Source organism: Megalobrama amblycephala, linkage group LG6 (genome assembly GCF_018812025.1).
Source record: "Megalobrama amblycephala isolate DHTTF-2021 linkage group LG6, ASM1881202v1, whole genome shotgun sequence".
NCBI classification, from domain to species: domain Eukaryota; kingdom Metazoa; phylum Chordata; class Actinopteri; order Cypriniformes; family Xenocyprididae; genus Megalobrama; species Megalobrama amblycephala.
Genome location: NC_063049.1, coordinates 5,606,503 through 5,632,747, shown reverse-complemented (window position 1 = coordinate 5,632,747; position 26,245 = coordinate 5,606,503). Strand labels below are relative to the sequence as shown.

The window sequence follows — 26,245 nt, the reverse complement described above, 5'->3', positions numbered from 1 at the left end:
ATGCTTAATGCAGAACCATTCATCTTTTATCTATATTTTTACACAGCTCCCTGCAATACTCCATTCTGATTCTTCAATTTATGACTTCTGTGTTTTGTAAAGTTTACACTGTTTCACAATCAAATACTTATTTAATCCCTGCGTGCCACAAAGTCCACAGCCCAGATGAAGTAGCCCTGATGTTTTGGGCACAAAAAGTAGGAGGTTAAGTCCCGCTAAGGCCGGACCGTACAAGCAACCATGTGTTTACCTCCCAACCCCCTGTTCAGTTCCAAGCATTAAAGACATTGTGTTTGTTGCTGATGCTAGGTCCGCACACAAGCTCCTTACTGCTGTTATAACAACTTAGGAAATGAAAATATAAATCATCAACAAGCAGCACTCCACTCTCCAGATCATTAACCAGTGATGGACTATTCACAACTCACCATCTTAAACCATGGAAAATATCCCAGATTAAATAAACATGAGAAACCACAGGCAGAGGTGCAAAATACTGTTGATTTTATTGTTTATTTTGATGACTTTCTCTATACTTCAGAGTAACAGCAGCAGGTAAATGGAGGAACATTTAGGCTAATGAACAGAGATGATGAAATACAGAGAAAATATAAAAGGCAAGTGTCCAAAATCGCACCTGAAAGGCAGAAACCTCGAATGTGAAAAACCTGGGAATTATTTTTATTTAAGGGAAATACATTCATTCCTTTTTATTAAAGGATAATGAGCAACAAAGATGTTATTTTTCCTGATATGTGAAGCTCAGCATAACTATCATATCATGGCTAAAAACAGAGTCAACTGTGATACTTCATTGTGGTATTTTACTGTTTTAACCCTTCACTTTGTGCAGCAAATTCTTTTGCATAGTACGGTAAATAAAATTTTGTAGCTGACATGCACAAACAGCACAGCACAGTCTCTGTATATAATATGGGGTTGGGCACTTGTCCTTCATACTTACAGAGTAATATGCCCACTATAGAGAATTCATGCAGCAAAGCAATCATTTCCAGTAGGGTTAGCAGCACTGACAGCTGAGGGAGATGGACGAGAAAGGCCATATAATAAGGTCTGAATAATGTCTGGACCAACAGATTAGGCGTACAATTGCAATTACGTTAAGCAGATGAAACAAGGTATATTTAAAGGACTGATCAGGGTTATTGCATGTATTTCAGGTGATCAGTTACCATAATAATACCTCGCCCCATCAGGGGAAACAATATCACTGTAAAGTGCTGTGTATTACATCCTAAACTTACATTTTTACCCTAGATCTTTGGCTTAGAATCACCTCCTCATTCAAAGTGCAGCATCTATAGATGTGTTCACTTATATTTAGCTGCACAGCCCCATACCAGAGCAAAACACTGACAAATATCAGACAGCTTACAACATACACACACTATTAAATGAACAGGATTTATACAGTATGAAACCAACTTTCACTTATATTAATGTTCCCTAAAAAAAGTGTAACAATTTAGTCATGAACATTCCTAAAAATGGGCACCAAATGTGCTCCGCAATAAACAAACATAAAAAAAATCATTAATTATGAAAGAACAAAATTATGTTATAAATTATGTTATTCATCTTAAAGGCATAATTCACACAAAAAATGAAAATTCTGTCATCATGTAGCCTTAAGATTTTTTTAAAATTGAGTTATTTTGTATGGAGCCCTGCACATGACATGTGGAAACAAGAGATCTTGGCCATAAAATTTGTTCCCACAATTGAACTATATTAAAATAATGGAATGGATTTGTCATGTTTATGTTCAGTTTTGGTTTAGTTTTAGTGTCCCTTGTCCCTGTTTAAATGTGTGACCATTTGTTTCTGTGCAACCCATTGTGATCACCTGTGTTTCGTTTAGCTCCATCATTTGGTCTGTGTATTTAAATCCTCCGTTCTGGTGTCTTCTACATAAAGGTTGGTTTGTGCAGTTCTGCTGTGCCTTATGCCAGAGTGTACTATGGTCCATTCACTGTGTTATTTTCACCTTATTAGAGCTTATTGCCATTCACTTTCACAGTATACAAAGAGTTGCCAATATATTCTGCTTGACATCCTCTTTAGTTCCCCACTGAAGAAAGAAAGACACACAGTTTTGGAACAACATGATGGTGACTAAATAATGACACAATTTTTACTTTTGTATGAACTATTCCTCTCTGGCCATTTATATGTAGAATCAAGTCCATCCCATAATTCTACTCAAAATGTCTCTCTAAGGCTAAGCCATGCAGCTATCAATTACTTCTGTCAAATAAACAATTGAGAAATGATGGGGGTCTGAGATCGTGTTGACAACATTTATATTCTTCATAGGTCGTTATGCTGTATTCTGCTGAATATGGGCATCAGCCATGCAAACTCTTCAAAGAGGTGCCAAGGCCAGGCTGTTGTGTTGTCATGCTTCTGTAGTGTAAGAATGATCTGATTGGCTGTTGGGGGAGAGGGGGATATATCAATAAATTGGCTCTGAGAGAGAAGGGTGGAGCATATAAAAGGGGGTGGAGCTACACAACTAAGGTATTGTTGGTTGAATTCATCACTATTATGTATAATATTTTCAAGTATAACTAATGCCAGAATACAGAAGCTCTGGAGATTGGAGCGTTCCTTCTGTCCACTAGATGGCAGAAGCATTTGGATCATATCCTCGCCGTTTGACGTTTCTTGTTGTTTGGAAGAAGAGGAAAGAAGAAAAAACGTTATTGGGAAACAAAACACTGCTGTTTTTGAGATAGAAATGTATCATAACCAAGACTGTTTCAGCTCCACAGTACCCAAATAAGAAGAGAATCAAATTCTACAGTTTAATACAGTTTTATGTATCTGCACATGGTCACTGAAATGTGTTGCTTATGTAGTGAATTTGTAAACACATTTGTTACACATTGTGGAACTGAAGCAGAACAATGTGCACTACAGAGAACAAGCCTTACGTCAGCAGACAAGGACATACAGAGTGACAATGGACTATTTCAGTGGAAATGCACTGCTTTAAGAAGAACAGACCACACCCATGTGACCTACTGAAGTGGTGTCGGTCTTGAGGGCGTTTACACTGACAGCAAATTGCAGGGACCAAGCAACCAGTTGGAGTTTGAGGTGACAAAAGCAATGATGTGACATAAATGTGAAACCTTTATACATTGTTGTACAAGTTTTTTTTTAGTTTTAAATTGAATTACTCTAAAATGTCATGTGCTCTAGCCATCCAGTAAAAAGTAAAAGTGAGACTTTACATTTCATTTTTTAACATTATTTAACTACATTAGTTAACATGAGCTAACAATTATTTTTTTTTAACTATTCATTATTAATATATTGGCTAATATAATAATGTTAATTAATGGGACCTTATTGTATAGTGCAGTGATTCCCAAACTGGGGTACGCGTACCCCTGGGGCTATGTGAGGTGACAGAGGGGGTATGCGAACAAAATCCCCACTTTAAAATAACCGAATTAAAACCGATCATGTATTTCTAATAGGAACAATGCCGTAAATACATAACATCCAATCAAAATACCACATCTGTAGCATTCCTGGCTGAACTGATGCAATTTACTCTCAGGAACTGATGTTTATAAAGAATTTAATTTCCAAAAACACCATAAGAGCTGAATAAAAACAAACAAACAATCATTAGATATCATAAAAAAATGAGTGCCATGTCATTGACCCTACTATCAAAATGAGTAAATCGAACATGATCCACCTACAGTTGACGCACACCGCAGTCGAGCAGAAACATCTACTAACAGTACCGTGACTTGCCAACCTCCAGCAAATGTAGTGAATTGCTGTTAGTGTGAACGCCCATCCAAAATGATGCATTTCCTGGACAGCCCCATGCAAATGGTGTAATTGTGCGTGAGAGTGAAATGCCAGCATTTCTGGACGTGGTCATGCAGACCAGTGCCAGTGAGAGCTGTCTGTACCAGGTGGGTTTGCCAGCCAGCAGCTCCACACGGAGACAGGAAGTGAACAGCACATGTCATGTCACAAAGGCTGATACCCTGCTTTCCTCTTGAGTTTACACAAGACTGAAAGAGAGTGTAAGTTAGAGTGAGTGCTGAAAGATTGTTATCATGATATCTCGCCACACTCCTCCATTACTTACCAACACACTTCATCATTTAAAGGAACAGTGCACTCAAAAATGAATATTCGGTCATCATTTACTAACCCTCCAAACCTGGATGAATTCATTCTTGTCTCTCTAGTACTCTGGGCATTCTGCTAAACATTACCTCTTATTGCATGGATGAAAGAAAGTCATACATTTGGAACGACAAGAGGGTGAGTAAATGATGAAAGGATTTTCATTTTTGGGTGAAATAGCTCTTTAAAATTGGTTGTGAATATGAAGCTCATTGTAGAAACTTTGTATGCATAGATAGCTATCCTAGATACCACATTAGACTGCTCCAGATACACCAACGCGTCCGCCATCTTGGAACATCAAAATTTCAGACAATACTCATGTCACATTAAAAACCAATGAATTTTCAAAAATACCACATTCCCTGAAAAATAAGTGCGCTTGGTTGTATTAAATGTGCACTTGTAGTGATCTTCAATTTTTTTTTAAATAAGTCATTTAAGTGTTCTTAAAAAGTGTATACTTTCATGACCGTTTTTAACAAACTTTAGTACACTTTTAAAAATGCTCTTTGTAATAGTAAAAATTTTACATTAAAGTACTCATTTTGATGTTTACTAACATGCTAAAAAACATGTAAAGTACTTGATTGTAACTGTAATGTGTTATTTGATATTACATTTAAAGTTAATTTTAAATGTACTAATTATTACAAATGTGTATTTACAAATATATTTAAATACACAACATTCAAGTTTTAATAGAAATGACATTAAGGTACATTCTAGTTTATCAGCAGTACACTAACCATATTTCAAAGACAATAATTATGAAATCACATATTAAGATTTACTTAAGTGGGTCAAAAAGCACTCTAAAGTTAAGCTAATTGCATTTAATATAAATTTAAACTATTAACTATTAAATTATAACTATTATATAGATTTCAAATATAACTATTAAACTTTTATGCTGAATATGGTAAGGAAAGGTTACAGCAGGGATGGGCAACTCCGGTCCTGGAGGGCCAGTGTCCTGCAGAGTTTATCTCCATCCCTGATAAAAACTCACTTGCCTATAGCTTTCTACTAATTCTGAAGACCTTGATTAGCTGGTTCAGGTGTGTTTGATTAGGGTTGGAGGTAAACTCTGCTGGACAGTGGCCCTCCAGGACTGAAGTTGCCCATCCCTGGGTTACAGGATTCAGTTTGCCTTCCGCCCACCTTGATTCAATGACGCAGTAGCTAAATTGGTATGTCAGAAGTCAGAAAAAGTTTTCTTCAAACAAGAACTACAGACTCTGTTGACAAAAGGGGCCATGGGAAGTGTCTCCCTCCCAGAGAGGGACTTGGGGTTCTTTTATTGTGCCCAAAAAGGACGGGTTGCATCCGATTCTAGATCTGAGGGGCCTGAACCATACTCTTCGGACATACAAGTTCAAGATGCTTTCCCTAAAGTTAGTTGTGTTGCAAATCCAGTTTGAGGACTGGTGTGTGACAATAAATCTAAAGGACAATAAACCTATTTTCACATCAAGATTCTGCCAGAACACAGGAAGTATCTCAGGTTCGCTTTCGGGGGTGAAGCATACCAGTATCGAGTTCTTCCCTTCAGCCTAGCTCTATTCCTCACACATTCACCAAAAGCATGGATGGTGCTCTGGCTCCTTTGAGACTCCAGGGCATCCGTGTGGTAAACTACATAGACGATTTGCTGATTCTGGCTCAATCACAACATCGAGATGTTGTGCTCACCCACATGAAAAAGTCAGGGTTGAGATTGAACGCCCAGAAAAGTGTGCTTTCTCCAGCTCAGAGAACCACTTTCCTTGGGGTGGTTTGGGACTTGAACACGATACAGGCATGTCTTGTTTCCTGCATGCGTAGGATAGTTTCTAAATGCTATGAAAGATATAAAGCTAGGTCAGGAGCTCTCAGTTTTTCAAGTTCAGAGCCTGTTAGGTCTCATGTACTCCTATTCCACCAAGGCAGTTTGAGTGCTGGTTCGGAGCCAGAGCCTAGTTTCAAATCAATTCTTTGTCTTTCGACACCCAAAGCACCAGCTCTGAACCAGGAAAAGTGGTTCGTAAGTAGCACCAAAACATTGCTGGTCTAGAAGTAACAACTGCTTGCATCAGGGGCTGGGAGTGGGGTTACCGTGACCAACAAGAAACTTGAGACCGCCATTTTTGAAATAGCAGCTAATCAAGCTAATACCAGCTTGATTGTAATCTCTGTCTATACAAATTATGGCGAGCCGTGTTTGAATGCCGATGTAGGTTCACAAAGCAATGAGCATCAACAGTAACGAAACGTCTTCCATTGTTGATGGAAGGCTTGTTCGAGATGCATCGGAGCTGCGCAGACTGATCAGCGTCTGACATCGGAGTGCCGCGTGTCCGCGGGAGTGTTTCCAAAAAACACACAACTCCTTGTGCTTTTGGATCACTCTCGTGGTCCTTTGATGTCATGCGGCGATCACAGATGCAACACGAACAAGCTTGGTGTGTTTGTGTTTGGTGATGCCACGCTAGCGTTTCTGTGAAAGATAAGACGTATACAGTGACATAAGACCTGGCTCTGTGTTGGCTCTCTAGCCCATGGAAAAGCAAACCAGTTCTTTTAAGGCTCTTCAGTTGAACCAACTCTGAACTGGCAATAGAACTAGCTCTGAACTAGCACCCGGTTTGTGCTTGTGCAAAAGGGGTAATGGTGGCAGCGGCCAACATCATTCCACTAGGCCTACTGCTGCACATGAGACCATTTCAGTTCTGGCTCAAAAGCAGAGGATTTCATCCTCTGAACCATCCCTTCAGGGTTGCAAGGGTCATGTGCCATGGGCTATGTGCTCTATGACTCTGGAATAAGTCATGGTTCCTGAACAAGAGCCAGGCTCTTTGGGAGTGTTGCAGTCACAAGACTTGAACAGTCTCCCACAGGATGGGGTGCGGTTCTTGACGGTAACCCAGCCAGTGGGCTTTGGGCGGCCTTCATCTTCATTGGTACATTAATTATCTAGAAATCAGGGAAGTCCACTTTCTCTTAGTGGCTCCGTTTTGGACAGCCTTACATGGGACATTCCAGTTCGGAAAGGTCTTGTATCTCAAGTGCAAGGGACAATCAACCACTCTAGGCCAGGGATCTAAAATCTTTGGATCTTGCCCCTGAAGGGTGCCAGCTCATAGATTCTGGTCTCTCAACTGGGGTTGTTGAGAAAATTTCAAGCTCCAGAGCCCCATCCACCAGGAAGGGGTATGCTCTGAAATGGCGACTTTTCATTTAATGATGTGAGCAGCACTACTTGGACCCAGTCAACTGCCTGGTCAGTTCAGTGCTGGAGTTCCTTCAAGAATGTTTGTCAACAGGTTTGACCCCATCTACACTAAAGGTATATGTGGCCACCATCTCAGCTAGCCATATACCTTTTCCTCTGGTGTCTCGGTTCTTGCATGTAGGGCTGGGTACCGAGTTCGATACTTTTTAGGTACCAACCGAGATGCCTCGGTACTACCGAGTATCGAAACATGTCTTGTCGTTCGGTACTAAATTCCGATACCTAAGGGGTTAACTTGTCAACGCCGGTTATGCCTAGACACACCCAGACATGTGGCTCACGTGAAGCGTGTAAGCGTCCCAACCCCCATAGATGTGGCAAAATCAAAGATCGAAAGTGTGGCTAGATTTCATCAGGCTCAATGCCGACAGCGTGCGATGCAGTATTTGCGGTAAGATAATAGCTGCCAAGAGTGGCACTACAACAAATATGATGAAGCACTTGACAGTGTACAAAATAAACATAAGAGCAGAAAGTTGCTCCGTCTTTGACTGCAAAAAGACCGAGCAGGTGCAGTCACACTGCCCTCCAGCTACAGAGCCTTCAACATACCCACCACACGACTCCTCCAAAACTACCGCTAAAGGCAGTGCTATGAGTGGGACTCTGACAGGTAAGATTAATGTTTAGTAAACAAACAAACAAAATCGTCTAACTTACTTGTAATGGTACATGTTTGTGTAACTTACTAGTTAACGTTTCTGTGCACGGTGACTATGCTTTTGCGTGCTTTTGGAATTATTGTAAATGAGTAGTACTAGTTTCCTAGTTAAAAAATTGGACATGAACACCCTTTCAAATCAAAATTTGAATGCAATGAACTAGTAATCACAACTTCATAAAACTTCATTTCCCATAGCAGGTGAAGGCATAAACTGAGACCTACGTAACATTAGATACTGCTTGAATGTATGGCTATAGATAGTTAGCTAAATCTATACTAAAACGCTTTAAGGTTGTCAGTAACTGATCAAGTGAAACTTACAGTAAACTAGTTATCTGTTAAATCGTTGTTAAAAATCTTTTATAATATTAATTGCTGTATTTTTTTCTGTTTTGCCATGAAGATATTCACAGATACTGACATGGCATTAAATAAACTATACTGATAATTTTAATGTGAGCTTATCCTTAAGGTTGGCTGCATTAACAGTTAAGCTTTCTTGTTTTTCCCCCCTCTTCACATTAATGTTATAGCCTCTGCTCCTGCCGACCCTGGCATGATGAGGAGACCATCAAGTGTCAATCCGTTCACACTGGCAGAAAAAGGAAAAATGATAAGAGAAAAGCTAGATGAGTGCCACAGGGCAGTCACAAACTTCATTGTTAAAGGTTTGCTGCCGTTTTCTACAGTGGAGGCTCCATGGTGGAGGTAAGCTGTAAGTGGTGGTGTTGTAGGTTGTTGGCCAGGTGTTTAAGTGATTTCTTAACCTAGATGTTTTTTTAGGGTTTTTTTTTTTACACCTTTTATAGTAAGCAACAATGATAAAACAATGCTATTTGTATGTTTTGTGTTCTGATGATGTCAATTATAGGGAGATGTTAAGGGCCTTAAACCCCAGATATCCGACCCCCAGCCGAGACATGCTCTCAAATACCCCCATACCTGCATGGTATGCTGTAGAAAAAGAAAACATCAAGAAAGAGTCACAAGATGTGAGGCATGTGGCTGTGACTGCTGATGGCTGGACGTGCATTGCACAAGACCACTATCTGACAGTGTCAGTCTGGCTAAACCTGTCCTTAAAGAGAAGCAGCATCTTCTTGGTAAGTAGAAATCAAAATAGATCAACCTTAGTACAAAACTCTGGCCAAATAAATAGTTTAGAAAAAAATCCTTTGCTAAATCATTTATTAAAACATCTCAAATGGCAACCACACACACAGAGACCAATTACTCTCTCTCTCTAGGCCTTGCAGAACATCCTGGATGTGAGGACGACATGGAACAGCCTGTTCCTGGAGCAGTTCCCTGCCATCCAGGCCGCCTCCATGGACCCTCGACTTAAGAAATCAATGAAGGACGGGTAAAGATCTTTGTCATTAGCTTATACCATTTTCAGTGTGAATCATGCTCATAAAACTATAGTCCAGCTAATGAAACTGATTCTATTTTTCAGACTACAGAGAGTTTCTGATGATGACTTCAGAAAAGCTGAAGAGTTTTTAGAAGTGTTAAAGATACTTTACACTTCAACTCTCTGTGTCTCTGCCGAAAGAAGCCCAACGCTGGCTCAGATTCTGCCAATCTTGAATAAACTCCAGCACCACTTCACAGTTACTGATGTTGACTCCTCCTTCACAAAGACCATCAAGAACACCATCTGGAATAACCTCTCAAGAAGATACCAGGTGTGTAATGTAATCCTATTTATTTGATGTCTCACTTGTTTTCATTAGGATTATTCAGGTACTATGTTTTTGCCTTGCAGGTTGACAGCATCAGACAGTTCTTGGAGGAGGGCACAGCCTTGGATCCATGATTCAAGTCAAAAGCGTCAGATGAAGTGTGGACCAGAGTGGAGGAGGAGCTGATCAGAAATACCTCTGAAGAACAGGTGTTGAATCTTATTGGTAATCTTCTACTTCTCTTCAATTGTAGATCAATATATATGGCCCTCATATTCTATTAAATACAGACTCAGGCTCAGGAGAAGGAACAGGGAGAGAAAGAGAGAGCAGATGACCAAGCTGACAGCTCATATGATGAAGAAGCATCTGTAGTAGCAACACTGGCAAGAAAATATAAAGGCATCCTATTTTTCCCCATTTAATTTTCAGAAGAAAATTACCTCGTTTGCATTTACCTCGATAGTGTTTTATATCTCTTTACTCATTTGTTCACAGAAGAAGACAAAGCTCTCTACCCTTGAGGGGCTGTTTGCTCTGGAGGACATGGCAATTGAAGTAAGATCAGAGACCACTAAAGAGAAGATTCAGGCAGAGATAAATCACTACAGATCACTTCCATCAACGCTGTCCTCAGTGAGTGAGTGATGTCCCTGGTGGTGGGACATGAAGCACACTCTGCCATTGCTTTCTGATTTGGCAACAAGGTATCTCTGTGTGCAAGCATCCTCCTCACCGTCAGAGCATACATTTTCTATTGCTGGGGACATATCAGTCAGGAGCGCAGCAGTGAGCCTCTCAAAACTGTTAATTTTGCACTAAAACTTTGTTAAATCTATTTGCACTGATGTATGGTGTTAGTTACATTTTGCCTCTTTGTGCTTTTGTTTATTGTTTGTGCACTGGCTAAGGAGATGAAATTAAGTGTGTTAAAAGAAACGGAAAAACTGAAAAAATAAAACCAAAGTTTTTCTGAGTTAATGTGTTATGTCACCATGTTAAAATGGATTTCATACATGTAAACAGTTTTTTTTAAGATATCAAAAAAGGTATTGTTTAGGTATTGGTATCGAAAATTTCTGAACGATACCCAGCCCTATGAATGATACACTAAGTCCAGTGAAAATCAGTTGCTAAAGACTATTGCGGTTAAGATACTGATGAATGCGAATAACTAGGTTGCAGAGTCACAATTAACTTGCTCTCAAGTGCTCATGGACCGGCTTTGACTGTTTCAATATGGCAGACAGGTTATGCATGGAGCACTGTAGAAACAGTTGCTAATGTGGTATGTGTTGTATGACTAGTTGTGCAAGATGGGTTTAAAAAGTCTAAAAAGATTTCAGCAGTACAATACTGTAGCTGAATTTAATTGTATGTTTAATTGCATTGAACATCTATTACAATTCACTAAATTATTGTCAGAAAGTTTCAGCTGATTCTAAACTATCTATTCCCCACATCAATCGAGAGATTTTCTGCAGCATGTAGATTCAGCCTCCCTAGCTTGTGCTGTGAATGCCAGTTTGTGAGGCTTGTGGTGAATGACAACTGAAGCTGTGTGTCATTTTAACATGCAGGTCAGGATTTCAGCTGGGCCCTACAAGCTGGTTTGAGTTTCTGCTGCAGTGAAATTTAAACCAGGTTTTAATGCTCAGAGTTCTGCATTATTTGCTCTGGCTATCAGTCTGCATCTGCAGAGCGTTTCTCTCCTGGTACAGTGTCTGCAGCAGAAAGCCAAACCGTGTGTGCAAGTGTAAGCTGCAGGTATAGTGTTGCCTAGAGCGTAGAGACATGCAGACTGGTGCTTACTTAAACCCCCAGCCAGTCCCACCCAGGACTATAGCTGCCACCAGGATGGCCCCTGCGATGGACCCTATGATGAGATTGGTGGCACTAGGACCTGTTTGGGCAAGTGTGGTTAGACGGGACATGAGCTTTGATTAGCTAGAACTCTAAATATCTGTTCCAGCAAAACAGATGGTGTTTTCAAAAGATCCAGCATTTTTATGCAATGCTTGCTGTTTGTTATTTCAATTCTTCTGGTCAGACCTAATAACACTGCATGTGATGACAAAGGATCAAACTGTTTTTTTGTTTTTTTTTTACCTTTTGGACTTCCTGTTTATGCTTATTCATTCTATGTTGATCATTATTCAAAAGTTTGGGGTCGGTAAGATTTTAAAATGTATTGACAGAAGTCTCTTTTGCTCACCATGGCTGCATTTATTTGATCAAAAATACAGTAAAAAAGCAATATTGTGAAATAATATTACAATTCAAAATAATTATTTTCTATTTAAATATAATTTTAAATGTCATTTATTCTTGTGATGACAAAGCTGATTTTTTTGTAACTTTCGTTTTATCAGTTGTTAAACAGTTGTGCTGCTTCATATTTCTGTGGAAACTTTTTTTTTCAGGATTCTTTGATGAATAGAAATTTCATTTATTCGAAATATAAATCTAATATAAATAATATAAATATAAATCTCTGAAAGGTAGTACAGTATATCTATGTTAGCCTGTAATGGCCCTGCCTCACTGTAAGAAAAAAAAATGAAGAAAAACAGAAAAGGTATTGGTAATAATTTTGGCACTGCCAGAATATTATCCTTTAAGTTTATAGACATTTTCTTTAATGAAATGTGTAATTCAAAATATTAATTTGGAAAATTCCTTCATATTAACAGTTTATTCATATTACACTGTGCCCAAATTTTTACTGACTTTTCTTAGAGTGAAGTTTCCCTCTCTCCGATTTATTCTTTCCTGTCCACTGGGTGGTGCTTGTCTCTGTTTCTTACATTATGACTTTAGGAATTTGATATGTATTAACTAATATATTTGAAATACATATATGCGCTGCAGTGGACACACAACTAAATTACTAAAATTACTATTACTACTAAAACGATTACTGTTCAAAAGTTTGGGGTCAGTAGGATTTTTTCCAAAATAATTCAAAGGGACAGTAAAGAGTTTTACATTATTTCTATTTCAAATGAATGCTGTTCTTTTGAACTCTCTATTCAAATAATCCTGATTTTTTTTTTTTATATATATATATATATATATATATATATATATATATATACTTTAGTTTAGAGTCCAATTCTTACTATGAGCTAGTTGCTTATTAGCTGCATATTACAAGAATATTGGCTGTTTATTAGTACTTATAAAGCACATAATAATGCCTTATTCCGCATGATCATATTCTACATCCCTTAATCCTACACAACACCTAAACTAAACAGCTACCTTACTAACTATTAATAAGCAGGAATTAGGAATTTATTGAGGGAAAAGTCATGGTTAATTGTAAGAATTGGACCCTAAATTAAAGTGTGATGGAAAAATCTAACCGGCCCTCAAATTTCTAAACTTCTGAGCCTGTGTAAGTCGATCACATTTTTTTTTTTTTTTTTTTAATTTAAAAATGCTTTAAATTGAAATCCTTTCTGCTGGTGTTTTATATGTGTAAGACTATGACTATGTGTTTGTGTAAGAGCAAAGCAACAAACCCTTGGGTTCCTCATCTTCAGAAGGGGCCGGTATTTTTGGAGGGTCAGGCATGCTACAGTCTGTCCCCGCCCACGTTGTGTCACATGTACATGACGCCTCATTATTGCACACCTTTTTACATTTAAAATAACCAAAACAATGCATAAAAAAACAATCACATTAATTATGTCTAAGTATTACTGAAAGTATTACTTTCTAATTATAATGAGACATGGATTTTGAAAAATGTACATCCCGCCCAGAATGACTGAGTAAACCTCAACATGGCATGCATTCAGTGTGTGTAGTCAGGAATGTTCTCACCCCATGACTGGAACAGATGTGTCCGTTGGGTCCGGTGGGACAGGAGCTCAGGTTCAGATACTGAATAGGGAGACACTTCCTGTCCAGACACATCATTGACGGACCACATGGAGTTCCATCCTCCACATAACCATGATCAGTCTGATCATCCAGCAAGACGTGACCACCACTGAGAACACAGTGTGTGTGTGTGTTCAGGTCAGAGCATTCTGATATTGGCAGCATAATCTCAGTATTAACGACTGTGATGTATTGCAATTGGTTGCTACTGAAATGATGCTGATTAACATACACGATTTAAACTTATCGATCATAAATTTGCCTCTGTGCTTCTCACCTGCAGTCGATCAGTCTGCCCTGATGGTTGAAGTTTGTGGGAGTGACTTCTCCTTTCATAATTCCAATCCGTGGGATTCGGCCAGTGTTAGTGCACAACAGATACCCGCAAAACACATCACTGCAAATACAGAGATCACAGTGACACTACTGTACTCAAATATTTAAAAAAAATTACACCAATAGCACATGCTTCTGCTGAAAATCAGAAATCAGTTTACAAGTTTACAAAGTTTATAAAAGTTTACAAGTTTACAAAGCACATTAATATTCAATGCCATAATAAACTCACAGAACTGAAGCTGAATGATCTTTATGTTGTGTCTTGATTTAATGTGTGTAAATATGTGTATGAAAAATAGGAGCAGGTTGTTTTAAGAATTATGATGTGTTTCAAACAGGTGTCTGGGGGCCACAAGAGGGTGCTAGAGGGTCTGAGAAAAATTAAATGGTACTGGTAATGTTTTTGGCATTACCAGAACATTGTCCTTTAAGTTTATAGACATTTTCTTTAATGCAATGTGTATTTCAAAATATTAATTTGGAAAATTCCTTCATATTAGAAGTTTATTCATATTACACTGTGCCCAAATTTTTACTGACTGATACCCCTTTTCCACCAAGGCAAATCAGTTCTTTGTCTTTTGACACACAAAACACCAGCTCCGAACCAGGAAAAGTGGTTCATAAGTAGCACTAAAACATTGCTGGGCTAGAAGTAAGAACCACTACAATGTCAGGAATATGAGACGGTTGAGCATGTTTTAATATCTTGTGGGAGGTTTATTCAAGAAAGACAATAAATGATGACCCAGTTACAGAGTTTAGGACGGGTAGAGGGAAGTGTTAAAAGTATTTTAGAGTGTGCAGAGAAACAAAAAGGCAGGAAATACTTATTAGGTTTTTTAAAGGGGTGGTTCAGTGTTTTTTTTTCTAGGCTTGATTATGTTTTTGGGGTGCAGTTTAACATGTCTTAAAGGGATAGTTCAGCCAAAAATGAAAATTTGATGTTTATCTGCTTATCCCCAGGGCATCCAAGATGTAGGTGACTTTGTTTCTTCAGTAGAACACAAATGATGATTTTTAACCAAACATTATTTATATCATTTTTTACCTCTAATACACCACTATGTCCAACTGCGTTCAGCACTCGGTTAGTGAGGTCTGATCGCGCTCTGTCTGTTCGGTTTCTCGTACAAACCAATCGTTTCGTGTCTTAGGACATCAATGTGTCGTCATGAGCCGCAGGGTTTAATTTGGATTTGTAAAGTTGACTTTGCTATGCTTAAATTACTTTATTTTGAGTAATTTTACTTGATTTAGAAGATTTAAAACCCTTTCAAACTTTTAAATGCAGACTGACCACCCAAATCAAGACTACACTGTATATCAGCTGGTATGTACAGGTGGGCAAGAGGTGGACAATATGAGCATGGGCTAATATGTTATTTGTGTTAGGCTATATAAAAGAACAAAGAAGCAAATTACAAAAACAATATGAAGGAATTTTCCAAATTAATATTTTTAAAAAATACGCATTGCATTAAAGAAAATGTCTAAACTTAAAGGACAATGATCTGGTAATGCCAAAAACATTACTAGTACCATTTCATTTTTCTCAGACCCTCTAGCACCCTCTTGTGGCGAGCTGTCACAAATTACAGTAATTTAAGCAAATTACAGTAAATTAAAACTAGATTAAAAAGTTTGAAGACAAACTTTAAGTTGGCTTGAAAAAGCCTAGCTAGAAAGTTTGAAGTAGTTTTAAAAGTTTGAAGTTTGAAAGTTTAGTAGTATAGATAGAAAGATAGATAGAGTCTCAAGGCTAGGGTACTCAAGGTGGTTGCTAGGGTGTTGCTATACGGTTGCTAGGGTACACAGGGTCATTGCTAGGGTGTTGCTATGCGGTTACTAGGGTACTCTGGGTGGTTGCTAAGGTGTTGCTATGCGGTTGCTAGGGTACTCTGGGTGGTTGCTAAGGTGTTGCTATGCAGTTGCTAGGGTATCCGGGGTGGTTTCTATGGTGTTGCTATGTGGTTGCTAGGGTACTCTGGGTGGTTGCTAAGGTGTTTCTATGCAGTTGCTAAGTTGTTTTGGGTGGTTGCTATGAGATAGATAGATAGATAGATAGATAGATAGATAGATAGATAGATAGATAGAGAGGTTTATGAGTTTCAATTGATTAGAAACAGTACATAGAATGGCACTTGAGTCTAATTGAGTTTGAGTCTAATGGGCTTCCGTAGTTTAAATTTGAATTTTGACAGTAGGAATTTGAAAGTCTTGGCTCATTTGAACATCCCGTCAATGAAAGTCAATGGGATTTTTCCGAGCTTTAATAGTCATTTTTAGGAAAACCGTAAGTCGGATCAGTTAGAAAAGATATAGCACACTAAGTCTGAACAGTCTGAAGGTCTGACCCGAGTTTGGAGTATGTAGAGTTAAAGCTCTAGGAGGAGTTAGAGTTGGAAATTTTAGTCTCAGAAGAAAATAGCATAACAGTAAGTTGGCTTTTTCAAGCCAACTTAATTATATTTTTTTCAGAGAGAGCGCTTCTTTTGTGTCATTCAGCGCAATTCCGCCTATCCCTCCTTCACTAACTGCACGTAAATAACGAATTGTATGATTGGATTGTAATTTTGTGCTATGACGATCTTCGACGATCATTTGGCTGTAAACTGAAATTATATTCAACCCGCCAAAATGGCTAGTGGGAGTGGCTGTCTTACCCGTCACAGCTGAAATCTACCCGCATTTGGCGGGTTGGCGGGTGTTAATGTCAAGCCCTGAATATGTCACTAGAAACAACTCTAAAATGTCAGAAACGGTCCTGCCATTTTAAATAAAGGGTTAAACTAACGTTACAAGAGATCGACTGCTGTAGACAGTGCTCTATAATTAATTAGGCTATCATTAGTTTTGTCCTGCTAATTATTATTTTATAACCATAAAAATAATTAGTAACTGCCAGATAATGATCACCTGCTTTTTCCCCATCATGGTTAACATTAGGTGTGTTATCTTAACTAATAACATTTATTAATTAGCTTATAACGCCCACAATTAACGTTAACGAGAAAAGTTCAGTGATCCGTCAGATCCTGTAGGGCGGTTAGTACAGTTTACTGCTGAACAACTCATTTTGTCGGTGTGAAATAACACAGAAATCGAAAATTAATAGTTAGTTCAATCTTCAATTTCCTCTCAAAGCCCCGACGGTCCTCAGAGAAGCTGTTACTCAACGATCAATCATGATGACACACCCCGTTTCATAGCACCAAATTGCTAGATAAAATAAAACTTACAGTATCACAAAAACGAACAATTGAATATAAATCAGCGTGATAACAACTACCTTAAATGACCAAAACCATTGAAACCAAATTTTATTTGAAGCATAATTTATTTTTATGTTTTGACTCAAGTCTTATTCTTTTGAATGGAAAGGGCAGGGTTTATGACCTGTACTGCATCCAGCCACCCGGGGGTGATCAAAGAGCCTGCAGCTTCACTTTTCAGAACATATGAGGCACACCTGGATTGTTCTCGCGGTGCTTTAATGTCATGTGCCGATCGCTATGCAAGAAGCCGATGCATCTCGAACAAGTGTGTTTGTGTTTGGTGCTGTGGCCCTAGCTTTGCTGTGAAATATGAGGCGTATTCAGTAAGACCTGGCTCTGTGCTGGCTCTCTAGCCTGTGGAAAGGCAAACCGGTTCTTAGAAGGCTCGTCAGTTGAACCAACTCCGAACTGGCACTAGCACTAGCTCTGAACTAGCACCCAGTTCGTGCTGGTGGAAAAGGGGTATGGGTGGTTCTTGTCTCTATTTCTTACATTATGATTTTAGGAATTGTGTAGTTTATTAACTAATATATTTGAAATACATATACGCACTGCAGTGGACAGACAACTAAATTACTAAAATTACTATTACTACTAAAACGATTATAGTACATTACTGTTCAAAAGTTGTGTAAGTAACCTTTTGGGGGTAATGTACGTTAAAAAAAATGCATACATTTGATAATAATACCATTTCATTCTGCTCTCTAAAGACTGTCTAAAGCTGTAGATTAATTGTAATGATTTTATTCTTCAGAGAATAAAAAATTCTTCCTAGTATTTAACAGAGAAATAAATCTGCTTATATCTGTGTAAAAAAATTATAGGTTAACTAATTGCTAGGTGCTCCTGATATCAGCATGCTCACAGTTGGCACCCAAGACCAGAACATCACAGAGAGAGGTGGGGTCTTCAGTCTCTGGTCAGTAAGCATCCACCCAGAATGCTCTATACTGCAGTGGCAAGTTTTGCATGGTTTAGAACTCACTGCTTACTGCACTGGATCCATTTCTTTCCATCTTGACCACAGTTGCCCTTCTCTGAGCCCTCTGTGTTCAGCTTCTCATAACAGAACTTCTCAGAACTCGCAGCGTCTGTATGAAAACATAAAGAAAAAGAGTGAAAGGAGAGAAACAAGGGGGAAATAAAATAAAATTCAGGATATATAAACTTTGACTAACAGTAGTTGTCTGTATGTAGATCTACTCTATAGTATTCAACTTATTTTTAACGTAAGACCAGCGTGGCCATTTGTAACTTGATTGTGTCAAGGCTTCCGGTGTCATCCGCTTACAGTTATTTTGGCTGTACAACAGCCCAGTATGATATTGCGAAGTAGTATTTATCATATTATTTTATTGTCACAATCATAAATGCACTGGTTTATAGAGCAAGTAGTTCCCTTTTGAAGTGAAACTTTAATACTGCATCTTGAATTGATGCTATCAGCATGACCGGTGTCTGAAGCACGTGTGACAAACACACTATTTTCATTGGCCAACGACGGTCCGTGACGTCACTAGTGGAGCAGCCGTGAGTATAAGAAGACAGCTGTAATACACATCATCATCTTTTTTTGTCTTCAGTTTTGTTTATAATTGCATGGAAATGGAATGGAAAGCTCAAGCAAGCATCTCAGGAAATGTGTATCTCTGTGTTTTGACACCTTTTGTTTTGTGCTTGGGTGAGGACAATGGCAGACTGAGATAATTCAGTCCGGGAATTTTACTCCATCCCGGGCCACCTCCGCTACTGCCACAACGCTTTATGACACCCATGTAATCCATCAGACAGCTAATGTTGTAGGCTAACCATATTAGTTGATGTAACAGGTAGACTACCAGACGAATTACAAATTTGGCCACTGAGTTCATCTGGGAGGATTTTGTTACAGATTACAAAATACAAAAAAATGGGACTGACCAACAAGTGTTCTATCTTAATACTAAGTTGTCAAGGTACAATGTATATGTCTATAGGTGAACCCTCAAAAACTCACTAGGAATACAGCATCTATACTACCATAATCTAATATAACCATAAAAACCATGAATTACAGTTCTTATACAGGTACACAAAACAAAAATATTTTATTTTATAAAATTATAAACTTCACATTTCAGCATTTAAACCATTTTTAAAAGGGATGAGTCAAAAGTTTCACTTATATTAATTTAATAACATATAAATATATCTTAGTGTCTTAATTATTTAGATTTTTAAAATGTATTAGCATTAGCTTCTTGTCGATCCACCGGTTCACATTTACAACTGTGTGCTTGCTACGTAAAAATATAGGTCGATTTTCTCAGTGGTCTGTACAAAAACAGCAGAAGGGTTTATTGAAAATGCAAATGCATTCTCTGCCAGCAGGTGGCGCTTTTGGAAATATAGCGGTTTTCCCGGTAACGTCTGTACACAAAGCAATGCAGCACCTGACTTTGTAATGTGCAGCGTTAATTTTTATTCAATGAAATCACAGCCTTTTGAAATTTAATCATAAAGCTATATCGTAGCTTATAGTTATATATAATACCGCCAAACAGCTGAAATCACATGACTTTGGCGCTCCGAACAGCTGTTTTGATACACTGATTCATAACACTCCGAAGCTTCATGAAGCAGTGTTTTGAAATCGGCCATAACTTTATAAGTCGTTATTTTGTTTTTTTGGCGCTCCAAAAATATTCTCGTCACTTTATAATATTAATATTGAACCACTGTACTCACATGAACTGATTTAAACATGTTTTTAGTACATTAATGGATCTTGAGAGAGGAAATGTCATTGCTCCCTATGGAGGCCTCACAAAGCCATCGAATTTCAACAAAAATATCTCAATTTGTGTTCCGAAGATAAACGAAGGTCTTACGGGTGTGGAACGACATGAGGGTGAGTAATAAATGACAGAATTTAAATTTTTGGGTGAACTAACCCTTTAAAAAGCTTATTTTTCAGGTTAGACCAGCCAATACATGTGCAGTTTTAAGCAAGCACCTCAGAATACTGACTGTTTCTATAGCAACCTGGAATTTTTAATGGCACCTGCAGTGATGCGATGACTTTACCAGTCAGCGATTGGCTCTTTTATTTAGAAGGCAGGATTTATTCCGCCATATTGTGTGTTGCACTTTCTCCCATTCATAAGCAATAACAGTCTTTGTATATCTAAAGTCTTTGTATACTCCGTTCATAGGGGAGCAGAGTGCTGGGTTTAAGTGTTCTGATTGTCTGTTTATGATGACAGGAAATGGTCACTCACTTGGACCCCACACATATTTACACTGACTGTCTCTCGTCTTGCACTCTCCAGCGTAGCAGCGACCCTGCAAAAACATCACAGTTCATCTCCCTAATCAATAGTAAAAGACCAACATATATCGATCAGGCAGATTAATCAGCTGAATACTGATGATTAGCATCGACTGATATCAGTGCCTGCTCTGCTCAAATATGCCAACTCTTTATGCCAATGACTAATGCACAATTTTAAATATTTTGTTAAAACATTTTATTTAGCCTAACTATCAATTTAATGCAATGAATGCAATTCACTACCATTATATTTGTTTTTAATTGTTTTTTTTACTAACATTACATTTATTTTATTTATTTACATTTCATTCATTAACTTATCCATATTATAAAATTCTACCTATAATATTACCAACAGAATTGTAATAAAATAAGCAATAAAAGCTATGAAATTACAAAAGTGGAAATATGTGTATTATGCAATAATAATAATAAAAAAAAAAAACCTGGTTACATGGAAATAAGTTTTGTAAAGAAATGTAAATCTATGCACAATTCGTATTTGTCTACAAAACTAATTTCTTGTATTAAAACATAAGCTTTTACATCAGAAGCTCTTTAAGATCATGACAAATTTAGTCTGTCCAGATTGGCCGTTGCTCACCCTGCTTTCTAGATACTGTCATTGGCCATAAAACTTACTGGCCAATCCCTAATAAACAACAAAACCATGTTTGAGTAGAGTAACAGTTTGTGGTGTGTGTACCTGGTTGAGAGAGCAGAAGTAACCGTCCTGCTTGTGTAGATTGGGAGGGCACTGGACAGACACACACAGACACACAAAGAAAGGTTCAATAAAAACATAATTAATCAGACCATTATACTGTATGTGTATAGTGATATGTCACTGACCTGCCCTGAGTCTCCTGAGCACGTCTCTGAAATATCACAGTCATTTACTGCATAGCGGCATGTGAAACCTCGCGGGTAGAACTGAGACAAAGAGAGAAAGAGAGAGAGCTCTCAGACCCCTTGTGAAGAACTAGTACATACTCTACTAGTACACTAGTACATTTTTTTTTAATCACTGTGTTTAAGAATTTTTGTCATATTTTAAAGAAGTACACTTACTTTGATGTGCTTTGATGTGTTATAATTTTAACTGTAATGTGTTATTCGATATCACTTAAAATTAATATGTTAAATGTATTCATTTACAACTTCACTGATACAAATATGTAATTACAAATATGACATTCAAGTTTCAGGAGAAATAACATTAAAGTATATTTTAGTTACCATAAATGATTTTCAGTACATTCAGCTACACTTTAACCATACTTCAAAGACAATAGAAGTAATTATTAAATTATATATTATATATAAAGATGTACTTAAGTCCTACTTAAGTGGGTCAAAAGCACTTTAAAGTTCAGCCAACTGCATTTAACCCTCTGGTGTTGATCGGTCGTTTTAGACCAGGAAAAAAAAGTTTTGAAATTTTGAAAAATCACTTCTTCATCGGAATCGTATGAAACTCAGTGTCTTTTATGGCAGTCGCTATGTGACCACAAAAACATAAAATAAAAAACATTAAATAAAATAAAATAAAATAAATAAAAATGGTGGACTTGATTAGAAAAAGCTAAATTGTCATTAAAAAAAAAATATATATATATTAACACTTGTTCTGTACACGACTGACCGCCACTGGAAATGCATGGGAAATATGCAAAAATATGAAAATACAAAATTTGTTTTGTGTACAATCTACAAATCATCCATGATGTAGAAAAAAAATGTGCACAGCAAAGAAGGGGTGATACTCTAAAATATCAAGAGTGCAAAATAGACACATTGCACCAACCCACCACTGCCCCACAGACACACATATATGGAGCTAGTGTGACTGAAACACAAAGCAAGTTTTTGCAAATGCCTGAAATAAATTAACCTCTGATAAAGCATTTCTGTTTTGGTTGAATTTTGATGTTATGTGTAACAAAATGTCTTTCTCTGTGTTTAGGTTTGACTGTTGTAAAATTAATGCAAAAACTGACACTTCAAATCAACATTTCAAAAAAAACAAAAAACAAAACAAAAAATCTAAAATGTAATGGAAATACATTTATTTTTGTGGTACGTATTCTACAAATACTTTACATAGATATGTGCTTAATTAAAATTACCCTGCAATTGTACTTTTGGTATACTAAACTGGTATATTTAAAGTCTGATTGTGCTAAAGTAGAACTATTGCAAGTATTCTTCAGGTACACTTTAAATATCTTTTTAAAGACTGATGTTATACAAAGACCATACAATCCTTACTAATAGTGATATTAAAACACTTTTTAGGCATAATAAGAAATGTGCATTGTGCAATAAAGAAATACTCCAAATAAAGTTTAAGTATAGATTTAAATAAGTAAGTCTCAAGGGATATGTCAATAAATATGTTAATGGATTTGAAGTATACTTAATATGAAATAAATTTATTTTAAATAGATTTTGGTATAGGTTTTTGGTAACAATAAGGTTAATTAGTTTTTTTTTAAAAAAGGTGTTTTTTTTGTTTGTTTTGTTTTTTACTAGGGTAGAGCTATAAAGGAATCTAGTAGTTACACCATGGCATTAGATGTTTTTCTTTTTTACCCCCACCTGATGGCACTAATCTGCCTTCAAAAATTGGATTTGAAAGGCATTGTCTTTATTTTACCATGAAATACTGCTTTAACTGAAAAGTAAAAAAAAACTTTTTTTATTATTTTCAGTGGTAAAGATGATCATAATTGTTGCATTAGTATTTAGTACAATGACATTCTCTCAAAAATGAACAAATTTGAACAAAAATATATTACATTGAATTAATTGAGAAAAAAAAAAGTTACATTTCAGGTGTTCGGTCACTTTTGACTGCAAACAACACAAGTGTGACCCCCGAATGAACAATACCAGAGGGTTAATATAAATGTAATACATTTTCATTTAATTGTAAATAACATGTAAGTTAAATAAATTAAGTATTAGAAAACATCACATTTAGTATATTCTTTTAAAGTATATTATTTCTATAAGTACTGTTTTTAAAAGTATGTGCCACATTTTAGTTTAATTTTGTTGTTGTCTTGGATTATCTTTTCTTTTTTTTTTTTTTTAAATGAATAAATAATATTGCTGCATTTAGATCCTCCATTCTTGTTTATGACTGACCCACTGTGAAAGTATACTAAAGTGTACTTCTTTTTCACAAGGGACATAGCAAACACTTTTAACATCACTAACGCCACAATGCTTGCACTTTTTGGGTAAGCAATTTACTAAATCTTCACTTACAAGTTGTCTCTGCATATCAAGCTAGGATAGGATATTTTTGCATTTTAACATTGAAAAAATGTCATACTTCACCGTTAACATGTTTTAACCACCCAGCTAAGCATATAAGTAAATGAAATGGACAGATCTGAATATGTATGAGTGTTTCTATAATAATAATAATAATAAACTTTATTTTATATAGCACCTTTAAAAGAAGCTTCTTAAAGAACTTCACATAGTAAAATCAACCAATACAAACACAATTAAAATATACATAGATGAAAAAAAAAAAAAACTACTGTATGACTGACTCTCACCAGACATGTGTTATTGCAGCAGGGTCCGTCACTGCAGTGTGCACCGTTAGACAGAGAACACTTTTTACAGCACTCTTTAATGCACGCCTATGACACACATACACACACAGAAGACACACATATACACAGCTGAATACTGCCACGACACTGTAGTGAGCTTATATAATATCCATGTGTAAAATATAGAAGTCATTTGAGTAATGCCTAGAGCAGCGGTTTTCAGTCCTGGTCCTGGGGACCCATGCACCACTCTGCACATTTTGTATGTCTCCCTTATTTAACACACCTGATTCAACTCATCAGGTTATTAGAAGCAACTCTAGGACATGAAATTGGTGTGTCAGCAAGAGGAGACTTTCAATGTGTAGTGTTGGGGGTCCTCTAAGACCAGGGTTGAGAAACACTGCTGACGTAAACTCACTTCTCTTGGTCCACAGTCACACTCCTCTCCCACTTCTACAAATCCATTTCCACACTCTGTCTCTTCAAACAGCTGCAGGACATGCATGCAAACAACATGAGGATGAGTAAATAATGGCAGAATTTTCATAATTTTTGTTTCCCTTTAATTGTATTGTGATGTACTTCAAATCTTCAAAGGTAAAAAACTGGGATACACTTTATTTTGATGGTCCACGTTAGACCCTATAAGTCAACTAACAATTAGAGTATTAGTACACTGTTAGTAGATTGTTTGGTTAGGGTTAGGTGCTAGGGTTCGGGTAAGTAGAATAAGTTGACGTAGTTGCAAAGCTACTTCTAGCTACCTGTAGTAGAACGTCTATAGTGGACCACCAAAATAAAGGTCATTTAAACTAAAGACAGTACACTTTCATTACTACGTCTTTAAACACTTAAGTACACTCAAAAGTGCACTTTGTAATAATGTCAAATTACGTTTACTTTGAAGTACATTTTAAATGTTTTAATAAACTTTTGTCATGCTTTTTGATGTGTTGACTAACATACTAAATTATAATTTTAACAATTATTAGTGTTATAGTGTTATTTGATATTACATTTGAAGTTAATATATTTTGAATGTATTAAATTGTAACTTACTTACAAATGTGTAATTACAAATATATTTATGCATTTGTGTCATGTATTAAAATATGTATTTTAATGCATGACACAAGTTTCAATAGAAATTACATTAAAGTATATTTTAGTTTATCATATATGCTTGTCAGTACATTCAGCAGTAACTTTAACCATATTTCAAAGACAACAGAAGTAACTAGATAAAAAAGTTTGTCGAGACAAACTTTAAGATGGCTTGAAAAAGCCGGTCCAGAAAGTTTGAAACAGTTTTAAAAGTTTTCAGTTTGAAAGTTTCAGTTTTAGTTTAGTAATTTTGATAGAGTACTAGGGTGCTCTGTGTGGTTGCTAAGGTGTTGCTATGCGGTTGCTAGGGTACTCTGAGTGGTTGCTAAGATGTTGCTATGTGGTTGCTAGGGTACTCTGGGTGGTTGCTAGGGTGTTGCTATGCGGTTGCTAGGGTACTCTGGATGGTTGCTAAGGTATTCTGGGTGGTTGCTAGGGTGTTGCTACTCGGTTGCTAGGGTGTTGCTATGCGGTTGCTAAGGTACTCGGGGTGGTCGCTAGGGTGTTGCTATGCGGTTGCTAAGGTACTCAGGGTGGTCGCTATGGTGTTGTTATGTGGTTGCTAGGGTACTCGGGATGGTCGCTATAGTGTTCGTATGCGGTTGCTAGGGTACTCGGGGTGGTCGCTAAGGTGTTGCTATGCGGTTGCTAGGGTACTCGGGGTGGTTGATAGGGTGTTGCTAGATTTAGTTTGATAGATAGATTTAGTTTGATAGATAGATAGATAGATAGATAGATAGATAGATAGATAGATAGATAGATAGAGTTTCAATGAGTTTCAATGGATTAGAAATAGTACATAGAATGGCACTTGTCTAATTGAGTTTTTGAGTCTAATGGGCTTCCGTAGTTTAAATTTGAATTTTGACAGTTGGAGTTTGAACAGTCTTGGCTCATTTGAACATTCCATCAATGAAAGTCAATGGGATTTTTC

The 26,245-nt window shown here is 37.1% G+C and overlaps 1 protein-coding gene across 1 annotated transcript in view; it reads right to left on the bottom strand.

Moving 5' to 3' along the window:
• Positions 1 to 504: 504 nt before the first annotated feature.
• LOC125269750 (disintegrin and metalloproteinase domain-containing protein 23) overlaps positions 505 to 26,245 on the bottom strand; it is a 73,525-nt gene continuing 47,784 nt past the window's right edge. The window contains exons 16-26 of the mRNA XM_048192710.1: positions 24,626 to 24,697; positions 24,205 to 24,291; positions 21,482 to 21,562; positions 21,336 to 21,386; positions 20,577 to 20,640; positions 18,302 to 18,407; positions 13,974 to 14,093; positions 13,637 to 13,805; positions 13,333 to 13,444; positions 11,618 to 11,708; positions 505 to 2,687 (exon numbers count right to left, since the gene is read on the bottom strand). Coding sequence (XP_048048667.1) covers positions 2,642 to 2,687; positions 11,618 to 11,708; positions 13,333 to 13,444; positions 13,637 to 13,805; positions 13,974 to 14,093; positions 18,302 to 18,407; positions 20,577 to 20,640; positions 21,336 to 21,386; positions 21,482 to 21,562; positions 24,205 to 24,291; positions 24,626 to 24,697 — 999 coding nt within the window. The 3' untranslated portion in view covers positions 505 to 2,641. The remainder of the gene's footprint in view (positions 2,688 to 11,617; positions 11,709 to 13,332; positions 13,445 to 13,636; positions 13,806 to 13,973; positions 14,094 to 18,301; positions 18,408 to 20,576; positions 20,641 to 21,335; positions 21,387 to 21,481; positions 21,563 to 24,204; positions 24,292 to 24,625; positions 24,698 to 26,245) is intronic.